The following is a 20,147-nucleotide window of genomic DNA, read 5'->3' as shown; positions in this document are numbered from 1 at the left end:
AGGCCCTTTGACTTGTTTTATTTCTGAACTGGGCTAGTTTGACCCTTCTTAGGTTGTCTCTTGGCTCCTCATATTAGTTCAATTCTGTGCAGATCAGTTTAGCTCTAATGAAGTGATCCATCGTTCTTAGCCTACTGGATTGTAGAGATTACAGCCATGGGCCTCCACAACTAGCATGGCTGTTTTCACAAATTCATTTTATTATCTATTAAAAGGACTCCAAAATTTCTATCTTTTCATTGAAACTCCAGGATCATTCTTCCAAATACCTACTAGAGATTTTTCACTTGGATATTTCTATTGCTCTTTGACTTTAAAGCTAAAATGAATCACTACCTACCTCTAAGCCAAATGCCCCTTCTACTTTCTTCATATTCATGACAGTGCTATTCTCCTCATCAACTAGATAGGAGACCCATTTGACACAACCATCTCATTCATGTTTCCTATCCAGTCAATTCTCAAACCTTGAATTTCCCATGATATCCATTTTGTATTCATCCCTTCCCTTAAAGCCCCCTCTTAGCCAAAGTCTTCATTATCTCATACATGGCATAGGCAAGTAGGTTGTGCAGAATGCTGAGCCTGGAGTTAAGATCTCAGTTCAAATCTGGCCTTAGACACTCGCTAGTTGTGTGACCCTGGGAAAGTCTGCCCAGTTTCCTCATCTGTAAAATCAGAACAATGATAGCACCTCCCTCCCAGAATTGTTGGAAGGATCAAATATAATAAAAAATTGTAAAGTGTTTTGCATGGGACCAGGCACAAATTAATGCTATACACATATTAGCTATTATTATTAATGCAATTGATTTCTACTTGAACTTAAAATCATGGAACTTCAGAATTAGAGGAAACCTTTCAAGCCTGTCATTGTAGGTTTCTATACCCTATCGATGAAGGCTTCTCTGATTAATCTTTGTAAATCTCTTACTTTTCTGAACTTAACACTTTGCACTATACCTGGCACATGGTAGGGGCTTAATAAACTTTTAGTGAGTGGTTGGTTGAACTTGTAACATTTACATAACACATTATTATAAGCTATACGATAGAATTTTATATTTTATTATGTTCTATTGTTATTTTATGTATATTACTGGAGTCTCGCCAAGTGGATTATATGTATTTTTGGTGCCCTTCTGGCAGGGAGGAAAGTTGATAATTTAAAAAAAAAGATTATATTATTTAAAGATTTAAATTATTTACACATTTGACAGTTTCAATAGTTATACCTGCTTGTTTTTTATTCAAGATTTTAAATTATTGATACATTTTCACTTCTAAAATAGCTCACTACTGATGAGAAGATGCTTACTGAAAGCTTATGCTGATCAGTGAAGCAGTTATTTATAACGATCATCCTGGAAGCATTCCTTTGATATTTTCAAGGTGAGAAACAGATTTTCATATTTTAAGTACTACCTTGTCATAAGTAGAGTACACTCTAGTCTGCAGGAAAGTTAATTACATCCAATTATAGTCTAATTGTTGTCTAGCAATGACATGAGAAGATTAGAATAGCTTACAACATGCTTAAAATAGAAATTATTGCTTTTCCTGCAAATTCTGATGAAGGATGGTGTCCCATGACTCTAGATATAACATTAATTCAGATACTATGATAAATATCAATGTTGCACAGAATGAGCTATTAGCAATTTATATAAAAAGAATGCCAGGTATTAAAAGAAAATCAAAATAATTATACCTAGATTGTAGCAGAGAAAAAGAACAAGTCAATCCATCTAGTGACTATTTCTTCCATGAAGCATTCCTTGCAAAGATTCTAGAATCTTTTGCCCACTTACACTATTAATAGTGTTTGCGTGTCAGCAAACCCCAATTCTGGATGACTCTCATTCTTTTGTTCAACAGAGCTGGAGATCACAGAATTGAAATTAGTTGGTCCACTAAATTTTTGTGCTTTCCAATCTCTATTGGCTTCTCATTGTACCAAGGTTAATACTTGAATCTAATTGACTTTCTTTCCCCGGTACCACAAGGGATATTCCAAACCTTCTCCCTTTGCCTCAAATTTCCCATCCTACCCACCTCCACCATCCTCTCAACTGAGGACAGAAATTCATATATATATATATATTCACTTATACTTCATCTTTTATTCCTATCTTACTTCAAGAAGTGGTTCCCCCAGATCAGTCTCTCCATATGCACCGTTGATGCCATCTTCCTTCTTCTCCAGCAGATTGTCCTTATTATTCCTTCACTTTTAATTTTTAGTCTCCATCTGCTAGTTCCTTTCCTGCTCTGAATATTAGAAGTACTAGGTGCAATATTGACACAAAGATATTATAATTTTACTTTGAAGTATCTGTTCCTTTTGCTTTCTGGATTAAAAAAATATATACTATGCCAATTGATGCATCTTGATTCCTTGAATATATTTTAGTTTTAGTTCTAGGGCTAAAAAATATCCCTACTTCACCCTTCCATCTACAAGACTCCTATATTGCTTCTTTCTCCACATTTGAGAAAGTCATCTATATTAAATGCCTCTACTTCCTCCTCTCATTTTTTTCTAAGCCCTCTGCAATAAGATTTCAGACCTTAACATTCAACTGAAACTTCTGGGATTTCTTTTTTAGTTAAAACACACACACACACACACACACACTTTTTGGGTGAGGCAATTAGGCATATATTAGCACCCACCTCCAAGCATATAATATACTTATTTACATATTGCATTCCTCATTAAAATGTAAGTTCCTTTGTTCCTCAGTTGTTCCACTTTGTCCAACTATTCATGACCCTGTGGAGCATAGTCTGCCAATAGTATAGGATTTTCCTGGCAAATATATCAGAGTGGTTTCCCATTTCCCTCCCCAGTGGATTAGGGCAAAGAGAGATCAAATGACTTGCCCAGGTTCACACAGCTAGTAAGTGTCTGAAGCTGGATTTGAATTCAGGTCTTTCTGACTGGGGGGCATTTTCTACCCACTGAGCCATTTAGCCTTCAAGAAGTTCTTTTAGGGCAGGCTACATTTCACTCTTCTTTTATGTTCAATGCCTAACACGGTAGTTGATGCATAATAAATAAAATTAGTCACCAATTTTAAAAGCTTCACTACTGCTCCTGTGTTCCTACCCTATCATTGACCAACCAATAAAGTTTTATTTAGTCCATGAAAGATATGAAGAATACAAATACAAAAGTAAGCCAATTCTTGCCTTAAGGAGCTTATGAGCTATTAGGAGGGGAGGACAGTATACTTGGATAGATATACTCAGATATAAAGGGATTCGAGATGGGGTATAAAGAATGTTTGTGGCAGCCCTATTTGTAGTGGCTAGAAACTGGAAACTGAGTGGATGCCCATCAGTTGGAGAATGGCTGAACAAATTGTGGTATATGAATGTTATGGAATATTATTGTTCTGTAAGAAATGACCAGAGGAAGATTTCAGAAAAGCCTGGAGAGACTTACACGGACTGATGCTGAGTGAAATGAGCAGAATCAGATTATTATATACTTCAACAACAATACTATATGATCAATTCTGATGGATGTGGCTCTCTTCAGCAATGAAATAAACCAAATCAGTCCCATTTGTTCAATAATGAATAGAACCAGCTACACCCAGTGAAAGAACTCTGGGAAATGAGTGTGAACCATTCCATAGCATTCCCAATCCCTCTGTTTTTGTCTGTCTGCATTTTTTATTTCCTTCACAGGTTAATTGTACATTATTTCAAAGTCCGATTCTTCTTGTGCAACAAAATAACTGCATGGATATGTATACATATATTGTATTTTACATATATTTTAACATATTTAACATGTATTGGTCTGCCTGCCATCTGGGGGAGGGGGTAGGGAGGAGGGGAAAAATTGGAACAAAAGGTTTTGCAATTGTCAATGCTGAAAAATTACCCATACATATATCTTGTAAATAAAAAGCTATTAAAAAAAAAACAATTAAGAATAATAGAAAGACTTCTTGAAAAAGGTGGCACTTCACTGAAACTATTTCTAGTCATATGAAAAGATGCTCCAAGTCATTATTAATCAGAGAAATGCAAATTAAGACAACTCTAAGATACCCCTACACACCTGTCAGATTGGCTAAGATGACAGGAAAAAATAATGATGATTGTTGGAGGGGATGTGGGAAAACTGGGACATTGATTCATTGTTGGTGGAGTTGTGAACGAATCCAACCATTTTGGAGAGTAGTTTGGAACTATGCTCAAAAAGTTATCAAACTGTGCATACCCTTTGATCCAGCAGTGTTACTACTGGGATTATATCCCAAAGAGATTATAAAGAAGGGAAAGGGACCTGTATGTGCACGAATGTTTGTGGCAGCCCTTTTTGTAGTGGCTAGAAACTGGAAACTGAATGGATGTCCATCAGTTGGAGAATGGCTGAATAAATTGTGGTATATGAAAATTATGGAATATTACTGTTCTGTAAGAAATGACCAACAGGATGATTTCAGAAAGGCCTGGAGAGACTTACACGAACTGATGCTGAGTGAAATGAGCAGGACCAGGAGATCATTATATACTTCAACAACAATACTAGATGATGACCAGTTCTGATGGATCAGGCCATCCTCAGCAACGAGATCAACCAAATCATTTCTAATGGAGCAGTAATGAACTGAACTAGCTATACCCAGAAAAAGAACTCTGGGAGATGACTAAAAACCATTACATTGAATTCCCAATCCCTATATTTATGCACACCTGCATTTTTGATTTCCTTCACAAGCTAATTGTACAATATTTCAGAGTCTGATTCTTTTTGTACAGCAAAATAACGTTTTGGTCATGTATACTTATTGTGTATCTAAGTTATATTTTAATATATTTAACATCTACTGGTCATCCTGCCATTTAGGGGAGGGGGTGGGGGGGTAAGAGGTGAAAAATTGGAACAAGAGGTTTGGCAATTGTTAATGCTGTAAAGTTACCCATGTATATATCCTGTAAATAAAAGGCTATTAAATAAAAAAAAAAAAAGAAAGAAAAAGAAAAAGGTGGCACTTCAGCAGAATCCTGAAAGGAGGTAGAGATTTTAAAGGGGCAGAAGTGAACAAGAACATTGTATATGAAATTTCATTTTTATTTATACCACAGAATAAGGCCTATGCAAAGGGCCAGGGGGCTTTGAAAAGTAGCATATGTGAGGTACAAGAAGGCCAGCATGATGTGTTAAAGATAAAAATCTAAAGGAGGCTGGAAAGGGATGCTCCAGCAAGATTGCAGAGGACTTTAAATGCCAAACAAATGTTTCTATTTTAACCTAGATTTATTGTGAAGCCCCTGCAGTTTCATACACAAACAATAGGCCTAAGGAGTGGCGGAGCCTGAATGCCGAGACCAACTGGGCTACTGCAGTAGTTGGGCAGCTAGGTGGCACAGTGAATAGAGTACCAGGCCTGAAGTTAGGAAGACTTGTTCAAATCTGACCTCGAGGCTTGGGCAAGTCACTGCTTGCCTCAGTTTCCTCATCTATAAAACAAGCTGGAAAAGGAAATGGCAAACCATTCCAGTAGATTTGCCAAGAGAACCCAAATGGGCTTACAGAGAGTTGGACATGACTGAAATGACTCAACAATATTCAAGAGATGGTGAGTTTTCAATTAGTATAGTTGTGGTGTGAAGAGAGAGATGCATATTAAGGGCATCAAATCTGTAAAACTTGGTAATCGACAAGGTAAGGCAGTTGAATGAAAATGGATAAGATGACTTTTAGGTGGCTAACCTGGATGGAAAAAATGGTGGTGCCCCTAAGAGACACAGGAATAAGTGGAGGTAAGGTGGGTTTAAGGTTAGATTAGAACACAAAGTGCAGTGACAATGTATAGTGACTTGATTGCCTGTTGTCCTTTGGTTGGTTTTTTTGGTGACTGAAGAAATTTAATGTAATGCAACTTTTCAGTTCTAAGAGAAACTGTGATATACAAAAGAGGGAAAACAAAGAAAGGGAGATAGAAACTGTGACGAGACTCTGAGCAGCCAGGACCTAGTGCCATTTAGTCAGACTTGAAGAGAAAAATAACTGGACCATAGATGATAACTTCTGAACCACAGAAAAACAGGGCTGGCTCATACAAGCAAATGAGAAAGATGATATACCAGTGAATTTGGTACAAGTGAACTTCCTCTCAGTGGCACTGAGAAGTGCCACCTCCTGAAGAGCTTGTATGTGTCCCTGGAGGTAAGTAAAGCTCTCCTTTGTGTTTCTCCAAGGCCTCTGTCCAGCATGCTGTAGTCCTGAGCTGCCTCAGGTTGGGGTACAAACAGCAGGTGCAACAGCTCCAGGCTCTGGCCTACCAGGATATTTAGCACGTGAGGGAGTAATGGGCCGGGGCAGAGCCTCTGGCAATAGAAAGGGCCCTTCCCAGCAATGCTGCACAGAATTGTGAGTACCAGCATGCATCCCATCCAATCCAAAGAGAGCAATGCTATTCAAAAGCCAGGATTTTTTAGTGAGGTTACTGAGGACCTAGAGGCACTCAAGAACCAGACTTGGTTGATGCTGGATGAAGAACTCCATGAGAATAAAGATGACCACTAAAATTTGCTCATCTCCAAAATCCGCTTGGATCTCAACATGTGCTGCTCCTTTCTCTGCCAGCAAGTTACCAAAGCACTGAAGTACTGGACAGGCTAACAGATTGAGTCCTGGATTCACAAATCCTGAGCAGCCCTAGCCAAGTCCATCAACCATAGCCCCAGAATATACAAAGCTCCTTGGGAAATAAAGAGTGGATTATTCAGCTGGCTGAAGATAATGTAGTGAAGGCACCAGGAAAAACTCCACAGTAACTTATAGCCCCCATTTCTGGGGTAAGGTGTAGAAGTCAAAGTATGTTCGAGAGAATGGCAGAGCCCAAGACAAAGGGAATGATTTCTTTAGGAGCTTCACTGGCCTGCAAAAAGTTCTGACAGTGTAGGCAAGAGCTTCCAGAACAGCTGCATGGGAGGGCGATGCATAAAGAGCAAGCTGGAATAATACCTGTGGAAGAAGCTGCCTCCTCAGACTCACTCTCCAGAGCCAGGTTACCTACTGTGTAGACATAGCTCTATGAAGTCAGCACTGTGCCCAGAATGGTGTGTGAGGGTATAGGGATGTGGAAGGCAGAAGGCTTCCGCCACCGTCAGCATGGGTTCATGCAGACATTGAGCCGCCTCCACGTGGAATGAAGCCCAGGTGCTAGTCAGGAGTACAACGAGTGTCCAACTACTGCCTTCTAGCCGGATAAAAGCCTGCCATGTCTCAGGATGCTAGAGGCCATGCGGAGGCTGATTAAAGCCTCCTTCTCAGTTGCCTGTTGAGATACCCAGCTAAGTGTAGCACCGCCAGCTCTTCCAGGGGCTTGTTCTGGAACTCACTTCTGGCTTCTTCTAGGTCACCGTCCTTCAGCAATCTCTTGCTCATCAGGTGCTGTTCCCGCCCAGCCTTCCTTAAAGCTGCCTCCTGCTCCTTCCAGTGACCCCGCTGCTCTTGCAGGTTGTAGTTGTGGGCTGAAGGCAGCCGCTGCGGTGATTCCACATGATGCCGAGTGCTCATAAGTCACAGGAGTAGTAGACTGAGAACAGGCAACCGCTGCCCTTCGTTCTTGAAGACCAAAATGACATTGTTAGAGTCAAGTTATAATGTGTCCGACTAGCTGACTAAATGCTCTGCCTACCACAGGCAAGGAACAGATACGAACATTTGGGGTAGATTCTCTCATTATGTGAATCTTTAGTTTCTTCTGAACTAATTCACTTCTGCTCCTAGAGCACAGAAGTTTTCTGATGAGGGCACACCATGATGGAAGGTCCCGTGCCAATGTCTCCCATGTTTAAATGAAATGTGGGGCTTGGAGGGGAGATCAAACTTTAACATTTATTCTATGACATAAATGAAAATGAAAAATAAGAAAATTACTTAGTGTGTCCTTCCGGAAAAGTTTTTATTAACTTAAAATTCATGCTTATTTTTCCACAAACATAAAGTGATATACTTTACATTCATAGAAAAAAGGAAGCCATACAATTGGCAAAGGTCAAGTTAAAATTCATCTGTCAAGATTTCTTCAGCAGGCTGTAACAAACAACCTCTTTGTCGTTTACTTAAATTATTTCTTTAGACTGAAATTGCTTAATCTAAAAAGAAATCTGCTAAAATGATAGTCTTCCTTCTGTATAACCTTTACAGGAAATGGAACCTAATAAAAAAAAAAAAATTCTATATGTCAACCTTCATTTAATTATACCATTAGAATATTAAAATAAGTTAGAAAGCAACAAAAGGGTCTTTTCCTAATTATTAGAATTATGAGATAATGTAAAGCAAATTGTCTTTGACTTGGAAGTTTGAATCCCAACATCAAAAGTATTATAAAATTAAGACATAACATGTAACTAAGACAAATTTTGGAGAAAAGAAATACAGCATAATAGGGATGGATTCAAGGACATGTTAGAGATACAGGATATTTTCTCCTTAGAAAGCTATTATTTCAGAATGAGTTGAGAGGTTGAAGGCTACTGACAAGATTATTGATGCACCCAACAAGCAGAAAATGGATTTTTTCCAAACTTACATTTGTCAATATTTCCCATTACCATTAATTTTCAAATCAGGGGTTTGGCTTACCAAAATACACTTTTTGGTTTAATTCTTCCCATTGAGTATGAAAAGTGGAGATCTAATGTACATTGAAGAAATGAATGAAAAAATGTTACCTTGCCTGTCTCATTTGTGATCAAATAGTGTAATAAATATGAAAATTGCAAAATGACTACATTATGAGGTATATATATAAGCTAGACAGCAAAGTCAGAAGAAAAGTATCTTTTAGCATGCTCCAGGGCTAAGAGAATGAGATTGTAAAGACTGGTGGGTTTAATGTCACAGGATCTGAGTTAGAATTAAGGCTCTGATTACTACAGAAAAAATACAGCCTTCTGATATCCATTTACTTTTTTATAAAAAACAGGGGTTTGACTAGATGACCTTGAGAGCCTTTGCCAGTTCTCAATCCACAATCCTATCACTCTCAGGCAAAATCAGGAAGACCAAGCAATGAGGTGTAACCAAATAAATACACAAGACCTCTGAAAAGCCATAGTGGAATGAAATTTCAAAAAGCCAAATTTAGGCTTGAGGTAAGGAGACAAAGGCATGGAATAGGCTGCCTTAGGAAGGAGTTAATTCTCTGAAAGTATTCAAGCAAAAGCTGACCGACAATTTGTATATTCTATATGTAGATTAGAGGGTCTTTGAAATTCCTTCCAATTATAATACTCGAAGTTATGGGAAACATTTAAAAATAGGATAATTTCATTTGTTTCTAGTAGTTAATGTTGTTGTGTGGTCAAGATAAAATATATGGAAATATTTCAGAAGGCAAAATTCTGCCAAATCAGTTTCTCTCAAAGATTTTTCCATACACTAAGAAAAAAAAGCCACCTGTGGAATGTTTTTCATCCTCTTTCTCTCAAGGTATATTAAAAACAACTTTCTGTCAAGCCTTATTACAATTGAAATGCTAAAAAAAAAAACAGTTCAACATCATTTAAGTGAAAAAAATTATCAAACCCTCAGGAGGGTGAATTCTTATCTTCTTTTAAAGTCACTTAATTCAATTACTGGACTTCCATTACAGAATTAATTTTGCTTATCTCCATGATAAAAATAAAGTAAATAATAAATAATTTCAAAGGATTAATCTCATTTAAAATTACTTTTATTAAAATAGAACAATTATGGTTTCTTGATAACTCCCTCCATACTTCTTCCTCCCCTAGCCAAAAGATGGTTTGAATAATAAACTTTCTACCACTCTAGCTTAAAATATTAATTCTACTATTTAAATTAATCACTGAACTTAATCTGTCAAACCACCTCTGAGTGGATAAAATTTCACCCAATCTTATTTCATATTATTTTATATACTTTTTAAAAAATATAAACTATTCTAAAGATAACTGAAATTGGTATAAGGAGTTTGTTGGATGCAATTCAAAGGGGTATTATTGAACAAAGTTTACACACATAATTGAACCTATGAAATGATATCCATAATATGATCCTAGAGGGAGACCCCACATTAAAGTCAGGCTTCTGTTTACTTATTTTTAAAATAAATGACTGAATACTTTAATCCTTTTTTACAAATGCTAATAAGGTACTCTCTTCCTAAACAATGAACACCTTCCTGCATTTGAAGCAGTGGTAAGTCCATTCCTTACTGACAAGTTCATCATCCTTCATTCAGGCTTCACAGTAATTCATAGCATTTTAAATGCATTTCCCCTTCTAGAATAGTGAGTTCCTAGCATTTAACAGTCCAATATATCTCATCAAAAATATCCTTCAAGGAAAAAAGGGTAATACTTTCTATATATTATGGCGAAAGGGAGGTATTAAACTGAGATGGTAGTAGTCAGGAAAAGACTCATCTAAATAAATTTGGGCTAAAGAACAGCTTTAATGCATCTAATAAGCTTTAAAGACAGTAGGACCCTTTCAAAAATATTGTGTCAAGTTTCCATCATCTTTTCCTTTCCTTGTAAGAAGGGTAAGGGTAAGGGGTGGTCTGTTGATCCCTGAAACTTGCAATGGCAGTAAAGTTGGGGTGTTTATGGATGAGGAAGGAAAAAGTTGTGTGTGAGCATGAAGGAGAGAGGGAGAGGAAAGCCAAATTATGGAGTGGGTGGTGTAGAGTCAAGAAGTGCCTGATAGCTGTCAATGCTTACATGAGAGTGACTTGGGGCAATTTTTGAAAACATTAGAGTACTATTAGAATACCAGGCACTAGATACAAAGAAGCAGAAAAAAGAAAAAGATCATTAGCTGAGTTTCCAATGATAAGGCTCTTTTAAAAAAAGATAATTGCTAATGTCCCTGTGCAGAGAGAACAGCAATCAACTTAGGAATGTAATTTAAAGATAGACTTTATTCTCTGATGATTTACTCATGCAAACTGCATGTAAAAGAAAACAGTACAGTTTGTGAAACATTTTAAATGTAAAGACTCCAAATGTTAATTACAGAAGTAGTGTGACATACTTAAAGTCAAAACGGAATTTGTACAACTAATAATGGTTTTCATTTTGCTGAATACAGATTGCTTTATAATGAAAATTCTGCTAACCTCAGTAAAGTACAGTAATTGTTTACATATCCTTACATCTATGTCATTTTATTTTACAGTTGTGAGAGTTCTATTAACAAAAAACTTATAAATAAAAAGAAAAATGCTTTGAAGCATTCAAGAGAGTGAACCAATGAGGCTTTACCTAACCCACAAAAAATATGATAAAAAATAGGAAGTATATAACTTGCTTGCAGAATTCATATTTTGTGCCTTTGAGATCAATTCCTTCTCTGCATATCTGTGGCAAAATTATTACTGAGAAATTATTTGCACTGATTAAACTGTAGCTATGAAATCAGCTAAAACCAAAAATTTTAGATGCTGTATTGCCAACTAAAATTATTTTTAATAGGCCACATATTTGGAATTCCTATTATCTTTACATTTAAAAGTCCCAGAGGGGTATTCAGATAATTTGGATGCTTTTGTAGATTTGACCTTAGAAAGACTGGATTACTATATAAAGCATATTCTTTTCCTAGAATCATCAAGGACATTCCATACAGATTTTTAAAATGTCAATCAAGCAGATAGTGTAGCATGTAGAAGGAAGAACAAACTACACAACTTATTATAGAAGCATTACAGATATCCATGTTATATTTACATAATGGAATCCTGCCTGAACGCCAGAAGTTGCTACTGGGTATGCTTTATAGCTATTTTACAAAGTTGCTTACCTGAAAGCATACACCTACTAATTTTTTTTAAACAATTTGTCTATTGTAAAATATTGTATTGTATTTTGAACATAAGTGCAGAATAAGAATAGATAATGGCACATTTAGAAAACTCAATATCCTATAGATGATTGGATAATGAGAAAAGTGTCCCTCCAATCATCTCATCAGTAACAGACAACACCATGGAATGTTAGTTATCCAAGTCCGCACGGAAACAACATTCTAAACTGCAATCATCTACTAGCCAGCATCACATTGAAGGCATCTTTAAACACTCAAGCAAAGACTGCTGGCATAAGCTACTGAACCATCCATACAAGCGCACACGCGTGCACACCCACACTCACGCATACTCCACATTATAATTACATTGTTTTCAAGATATACTGATTTTTCCACGAGAAAGGTATCAAAATTTGCTACTAAAAGATGACAGTGCTTTCACAAGATTAAGTACAAGTTTAGCTTGCAAGTACAAGACTATGACAAAAAAAAGTTTTGAGTGGTCTAGTGTAGTCACTTTAGGTTTTTCTGGTGATCATACCATACTTGATTATGCATAAACTCCTCAGCTTGTAACTTGAAATTCACAAAAGATCAAGTTAATTTCAAAAATCTTTAGATATCTGATAACCCTGTATAATACACTATATGTTTACTGTCTTTTAGCCTCACAAAGTAGGGTAACTGCATACTTTTATTATTTGGATTTGAAATGATAAAGGTTGACATACTAATAACATTTTAATTTCTTTAAAAAAACAAACAAATCCCCCACACCTTTAAACTAATGACCCTGATCTAGTTTAAGAATGTGCATAAAAAGGTACTGTATGTCTTATACCATATTGACATTTAAAAAAAAATTTTTTAAATCCAAATAAAGCCCCACAATACAATATAAAGCAAATGTTTTCTCCAATGGTTCTTCCTCTCACAATGTGCAAAATAAAAAAGGCAAAAAGATTAAAAGCAAATTTAACCGTTACTATCTTTCTCTTGCCTAGTGCTTTATGACCTTGTTAATATTACAAAGTCAGTAGGGACTATGCAGAACTTTGGTATAAATGACATAACAATACTACCATCACAGTTGAGGGGTAAAGGATACTTAGGTAGGAACAGGGGAATGGGAAGGGAAATTTAGTAATATCCTCATATTTGCTAAAATAATAACATCAAATTAAAAGTGAAATAAATCACACTGTACTATACACACACTTTACACATTGGGCACAGAAAAGAACTAGTAAATCTAACAATATTTATAAAAAAAAAAAAGAAGAAAGAAAAAAGTCTTTCCACAGAGACTAGAAACTTGTTCAGTCTTATTTTCATCTTCCCATATCTCAATCTTTAGAGCCAATTTTAATTTCAATTTTTAAAAAAATTAATAATTTTTACAACTATAGGTTTCTCCTAAATGGAGACTGGTCTTTCATTGATTTCCCTTTAAAGTCATTAATATCTAAAACTGTTGCAATACAGATTTTTAATCAACTTCCTGAGGGCTGTGATTGAGAAGGAGGAGCCATAACAATCTGTGAAAGTGCTGGCTCTGTACTCTGATCCGCCATCTGCGTAAGGACTGAAGTGGCTACAGCTTCTGCCTTGGAAGTTGAACTCACTCCATTGGACGTGCTGACGGAACTGTGCTGTATCGCTTCAGGATGGGGGCTACTTGGCACGGAAATATCTTCTGAACTATCATCTTTATCAGCAGCTGAGAAAAAAAAAAAATAAAGCTTTTACTTTTCTCAAATGAAACAATGGTAAGGTATGCAGGATGAGCCATTGAACATTAGATTACTAAAAATTTCTTTAAGATTAATTGTTGACTATCTAGGAGCAGGTGTGACATACTGAAATAAAGCTAAGTGAGGCAATCCCTCTGTTCCCTCCAGTAGTAGTATATAGTGCCTTGAAATCCCCCTCCCCTCTCAAAGTAGTTGACCATATCTTTAATGGCCAACTGAAAGGCACAAATGTAGCAAATAATTTCCATTCATATAGTGCTTTGTGGTCCAAAGACACTGCTTTCTTTAAAACATCTTTAAGATGAAGGGGAATTGTTATAGTGTTTTTGCACAGAGTAGGAGCTCCAGAAATATTTGTTTAATGGGGTTTTTTTTTAAAGGAAGGGGACAAGTTGCCAAAATATGTCACTTAAAACCCCTTAATGACATTTCTATTTATCAGTTTATTAGGGAGAAAACATTTTTTCTTAGTTCTATGCATATACATAGCTGTTGGTTTTAGGATAAAAATTTTTATTATGTAGCAAAAAAGATACCACAATAAGCTATTACATATGAGATGTAAGTTTTTAAATTATTCCCTCTACATTTTTAGAACAGCAGTGATTTTGACTATTACAGCAATGGATGATTACAACACCTGATTCTAATGATGCATACACATGAGAATAAGCAATATTTAGAGTCTAAATGCCAGCAGCTGTTACAGTTATGTGAATTAATTAAGACTTTTAAAAATCCACATTAGAACTCTAGATACAACAACAGAATAGACTTTCAAAAAAGGCTATTCAAAAGTTTGCTGTCTGGACAAATAGGCTTCCGTTATTCCTTTAGTGGAATGAAAATGTTATTTTCTTAAATTTAGAATTTAGCTGTGAAAAGCAATACTTTATACCAGGTCGGCAAATATATACTCCTCTGTTTTCCTAGAATAAATGTTATTAGTAGAATTAAATTCAAAGAATGTTAGAATTGTAAGGGGACTTAAAAAATTATTCACCTTCATTTTCTTAAGATATCCCTCCACCTGCGAGTAACCCTTTATTTATTTTACAGCACATCAAAAGCATTTTATTCTTTTTTATGTGCCAGATATTACAGAGCCCTCAAGGAAACTTACAATCAGATGGAAACAACATAGAAAAAAGTAAATATAAACTGAGACAGTTAAAGGCACTAGCAGCTGGATACCTGAGCTAAGGTTTTAAGAGACTCAGGTCTTGGAAGAGAAGTAGGAGAAAGGAAGGAAAAGGGAATCATCTGTGAGGAACAAGTAAATTGAGTGACAAGAGTAAAAATTTTAAAATAAGCCTTGAAAAAAGTATGTGGTAGACAGAGGTCAGGCTGTGAAGAATTTTAAATACCAAACAGAATAGTTTGTATTTTATCTTAAAGGGCAATAATGCGAGGAAATTGAATCCCACAGAGGTGCATGGAGTAATTTGCTGAAGGTCATAGCAGCTGGTAGCAGAGTGGGAAGTGCAACATAGGTATTTCAAAAATCCACTGAGAAATGCACTCTTCACTTAGGGCATTCCTTATAGACATCAGGCCTGAGGTTCCTACTGCAGGGGAAGGACAGTTTGAAAATAAAGTTCCATGAACTTTGAACTCTCCACTGGCAGAATTAGTCATATATGATCCTTAGAAAATTTTAAAAAGACATCTGAAACTAGTTATAATAGATGTATTCCCCAAAAGGTATCATTTGAGGTTAATTTACATATATGTATTTCACATGTACATGCACACATACATTTTCCTTATCTTCATTTTTAAAATGAAAAAACAAAACAGTAAACCAGTTGGGAGCAGCTAAATGGATAAGTGGATAAAGAAGTAGCTTTGAGTCAGGAGAACCTGAGTTCAAAATTCAACCTTAGAGAGTAGTTATATGACCTTGGATTAAGCCATTTAACCTTTATTGCTTCAAAAAAAAAAAAAAAAAAAAAAAAAAAAAAAAAGTCAATGCTGCTTAATTCATAGTCATTTCTGGACTTTCTTGCAACTCTTTCCCCCTACTCTTTAAAAGTTTTATTTTATTAATCTGTTCTCTCTGCTGCTTTATGCTCTATTTAGGAAAAAAACAAACTATACCAAAAACAAAACAAAACAAAATCCAATCAAAAACTCAACCCACCTTCATACACAAAACCCTCGACCTAAAAATTAAAGACCCCAAATATAAGCTGCACACTCTAGTAGAAATAAATTCCCACACCAGCCATATCTAAAAATGCTTATTTCTTTCTTCATTTTAAGTTTATCACCTCTCTCAGTCAGGAGGAAAAGTGGTATGGCTCCATCTTCATTCTTTTGGACTCATGATTAATCAATGCATTGATCATTTATAAAATCCTTCAGATCTTCCGTCTACAACTAGCAAAAAAAGTATTTTTAATGGAGAATAGAGAAGGGAAACTCTTTCATATGCAGGAATCTTGACAATTTTCTCATGAAAAACTCATCAAAAACAAAAAAAATTGTTGATTATCATAGAATTAAAGTGGGAAGGGACCTCTAAATTTCAGATTTAGAGATTATTTGACACAACAGAGTTAACTGTAAAGAAAAAACAACTGTTTAATCAAACAGGACACTAAAATATACATAGATCCATCATCACTGCTTCAGTATTCTATATCAATAGAAGGAATGTGGTGGCTTGCAGAAATAATGAGGCTGATCTGAGTGAGATAAAGGGCATAGGAAAAAAATTTTTTTTGGAAAAAATATTTCAAAATGAACAAATAGGAAAAATACATTTATTTAAATATCACTATGAGACTTCAAAGTTTCACAGTTTTAAGCACAGGATATTGATTCAGAAAATTCCTAATAGCAAAATTTGTATGTTAAATTTGTTTATTAGCATAGACTAGTATCGTCAGTTCTAGAATGTGAGGGGGGAAAATGATCAATATTTACAATCACCAATAAAGCCTCAGAGAGATCATTGGGAACACTTCAGGAAAAATAGTAACTGTGCGGCATCTTGTTTATTATTCTGAACTTTGCTTGAGATAAAAGTATGTTTTACTTTATAATTTGAAACAAATAATATTTTCTATTCTTTGATCACTCCAATAACCTATGAATTGTCATGCTCTTAACTGGTACATATTATTTTAAAATAACAAAAAACCAATTATAATCTTTCCTAAGGACAATTTTTTTTTGGCAAATATTTTAGTAGTGCCAAATCTGGAGAGTATGATTTATAATCACATAAGATCATTCTCCTGTTCTGTTTCTCATAATATCATTGTTCTTTTAAATTATTCTTTATTTTGTCTCAACATACTTTCATACACTCTCACTGATTTGTCCTATATACAAAAGTGTGTATACAAAATTATGCAAACCAACTTACTTTCATGCCATTATATCTATATAGTACCGCATTAAAAATTTGTGTTAAGTATCTAATAACCTCCTTCATTTTCTCCAAATTGTAAATGAATCCTTCATTTATGTAACTTGTTCACCTTGTTCACCTTCTATTGTCTTAAAGAAGTCAAACTGTTATGTACCATTGATGGCATTTTAAAATTTTTACTTAATCCAGTTACAGTCCAAAACCTAAAGATTAAAATTAACTTAACATTGTCAAGATATTTGGGACTTTTTTGTCAACTCTTGAAAACTCACATTGAGAGGAAGAAAGGGAACAACAGCATGGATAACTCCAAGCAACAAAAAGTAATTTTATTCTTCTGTTAAATTCCATAATCAAATGGTATACTGTTTTTATACATTCAATTCCTGTCCATTTAATTTTTCAAACAGCTATTTTACTTGGTCTTGGATGAATTTCCTAGGAACATAAGGGATAGATGATAGGAAGAAACTGGGAACTGTACTTATATTAGACAGAGAGATAGATAGAAGATAAACAAACATTTGTTTCTGATAACTGAGTACCAGGGTTACTAAATGACCCAGTGTATAAGAGCACCAAGACAAATTCAAAAACAGTCTTAGACTTTTATTGTGTGATCCTGGACAACTCTTAACCCTGTTTGTCTTAATTCTCCTGTCATGAAGAGTTGGACACAATATTGAAATGATTTGAACAACAACAACCAAAAAAAAAAAAAACAAAACAAAAACAAACAAACAAACAAAAAAAAACGAGGGCTGGCAATTTTAAAGTTATTAGTAAATTTTCTAACTCTTAAGATATTCATTCAAACCCAAAGTTAAGTATACATTTATATTTAAACTATCAAAACTCAAGAAAGCCTCACTTGTTAGGAAAATCATGTATGCATAATATTATCCCCACAAGTTTCTATATGAAATTATTTTTTTCTGTCAAATGGGGGCTATAATAGTCTCATCCCTGCAGCAATCATTGTTAATATAAATCCCAAACATATTTCTATATGGTTCCAATTTACTTCACAATGAGATTTGCTATTCTGTCAAAATGACTAGATATCAAAGGACTGAGATTTATGTGCTCAAAACTGACAAAAATCAGTGTTCTAAATATATATGGCAACAGAGAGTTACTAAATCTCTTGAATCTTTTAAATTAAAAAATATTGCCCATTCTGATGAAACTGCTTACAACGACTACAAGTAAAGATGGTGGCCATTAAGTTTTATCGCAAGCACCTGAGGAACTGTTTGCATGCAATAGAAAATGTTTCTTTTCTTCTGAATTACTGACACTGGCAAATTAAAATGAAGTGGCTACATATGGCAGAAACAATCTTCACATTTACAAATATCCTGAAATATCACTAAATCATAAAAACGAAAGCTGTGGGTTATATATTATGAATGTTGCCTAATGCATTCCCAGCTTTGTTATTTGTTACAAATTTGTGTACGATGGACAAAATTGGCCATTTATTCAACAGCAGCAGCTGGTTCTAACATTGTGCATTTTATCCTCCCCCCAAAATGAAGTTTCAAAAGGAAAAGCAAAATTAACCTTTAAAATGCTGAACACAAAATCTTAAAGCATTTATTTCTTTGTAAATGGCTTTTCTCTCAACAGGAAATTCACAGTTTAAACTGCTGTTTTCTGTTTGTGTAACTATAAGGAATAATTTCAAAGTTCACAATGCTGAATACACCAAACATTCAAGGAATCTAGTAAGACAGAATAAAGGAGCTGCTAAATGACAACTGTTATAAGATTCACTATTTTGGATATAATGTTAAGTAAGGACAGCTGCTTTCCACTCAAATCATTAGAGAATTGGGGATGGAGAGGTGATATTTCACTTTGCCAATCTAAGAAAATGTACTGCCATGAAAAGACACATATTATTCTTTAGTACTTCCAATGCTGTGAAAATTATTGGGAAACTTCATTTATCTATAGAAAACTACGACCTTACAAGATGGCATCCACAGAAAAGTGAAAAAAAATCTGAATTTGGGGCATTTAGAAAACTAGGTTTAAATTACCACAGGCAGAATCCTCTTCTTCAACAACCTTGTATTTAATCTTAAATCCTAGAAATGCTGTTTCCATGTTTTTCATGCTAGTTCAGTTCTCACTGGCAGTATTTCACTGACACAGCCTCAGGCTGTGGGTAATGGGACATTACTCACCATGATAGCCAGATTTCTTCTGCATGGCGGTCACGGGGCAATCTTTATGAGCCAGAAGAAGCTGCTTCAGCTGTGCTACTTCATTTCTCAGCAGGGTGACTTCACTCTGGAGATGAAGAAACAACTTTGTATGCCTTACCAGAGTCAAACAAAACATACATTTTACTATTTTAAGCAAGCAGGTATTAATATCTGAAAGTTGGACAACTTCACAACTCATATAGGAATGTTACCTAAATACTTAATTAGCAAAATTAGTTTTTGTATTTAGACATGCAAAAACTTTGCAAACTTTAATAAATCTGATAGGACCATATCCATGCACTATGCTTCTAAATTTGTGGACAGCAAGTTTCTTTCCTAAAAGTTACTCTCACACTAGTTTGTGGCTTCTGGAGGCTTTCTTCAACCAAACTGCACTAAATGTATTTACCTTCACTGTAAAACTAGAAACAATGAGAAAGTAAAGGAAACCTGAAAAACTAACTTTTGCATAAGATAATATATGAGCATTAAAAAATAATATTAGAAATACTGTTGTTCCATATCCAATTTTAAGAAAAATATTTGTTTTCCTTCTTGCTCTGGAGGTCCTGACTAAACTTCAAGAGTTTATGGTGCCCATCCACTTTCAGTGCATTTTATCTTCCATTTTAACCCTTCCATTAATTTTCTTCAGTCTATATTTGGACATTTCAGGAATGTATTTACACAGATTGAGTTCTACTTTTAAAAGAAGCCAACAAAACAACAACAAACATATTTCAATTTTCAAAGGGAAATGTGCAACCATCTTAAAGATTAAAATTATCATGCTAAATGCTGAAATCTCAGGTAAATAACCTAGAAACTAGATACCATGTATGAATAGCAGATGAACATCTGAAACATCTTAAATGGCTCCATATGATAAAATTAAAACTGAAAGTCCAATGTTGATTTCTATCCCACTCAATGAAGCTCTTCAATATTGTAAACAGTACCTCCTATGGGTCATGAAC

The 20,147-nt window shown here is 35.1% G+C and overlaps 1 protein-coding gene and 1 pseudogene across 9 annotated transcripts in view; both read right to left on the bottom strand.

Moving 5' to 3' along the window:
* Nucleotides 1-5,477: 5,477 nt before the first annotated feature.
* On the bottom strand, nucleotides 5,478-10,683 carry LOC116422440 (annotated as a pseudogene).
* A 225-nt stretch (nucleotides 10,684-10,908) lies between these two features.
* ATF2 (activating transcription factor 2) overlaps nucleotides 10,909-20,147 on the bottom strand; it is a 122,991-nt gene continuing 113,752 nt past the window's right edge. For 7 of the 9 annotated variants that reach the window (XM_023499301.2, XM_012544839.3, XM_031960429.1 and 4 more), the window contains 2 exons: nucleotides 19,147-19,252; nucleotides 10,909-13,535 (listed from right to left, as the gene is read on the bottom strand). In XM_023499301.2, the coding sequence (XP_023355069.1) occupies nucleotides 13,309-13,535; nucleotides 19,147-19,252 (333 nt within the window). In that variant the 3' untranslated portion in view covers nucleotides 10,909-13,308. Of the gene's footprint in view, nucleotides 13,536-19,146; nucleotides 19,253-20,147 lie in introns of those variants that run through there. The other 2 variants (XR_004233081.1, XM_023499304.2) reach the window with 2 other exon arrangements.

This window comes from Sarcophilus harrisii, chromosome 3, assembly GCF_902635505.1.
Source record: "Sarcophilus harrisii chromosome 3, mSarHar1.11, whole genome shotgun sequence".
Classification (NCBI taxonomy): Eukaryota; Metazoa; Chordata; class Mammalia; order Dasyuromorphia; family Dasyuridae; genus Sarcophilus; species Sarcophilus harrisii.
Note: the sequence above shows the minus strand (reverse complement) of the source record. Positions and strands in the feature narration are given on the sequence as shown.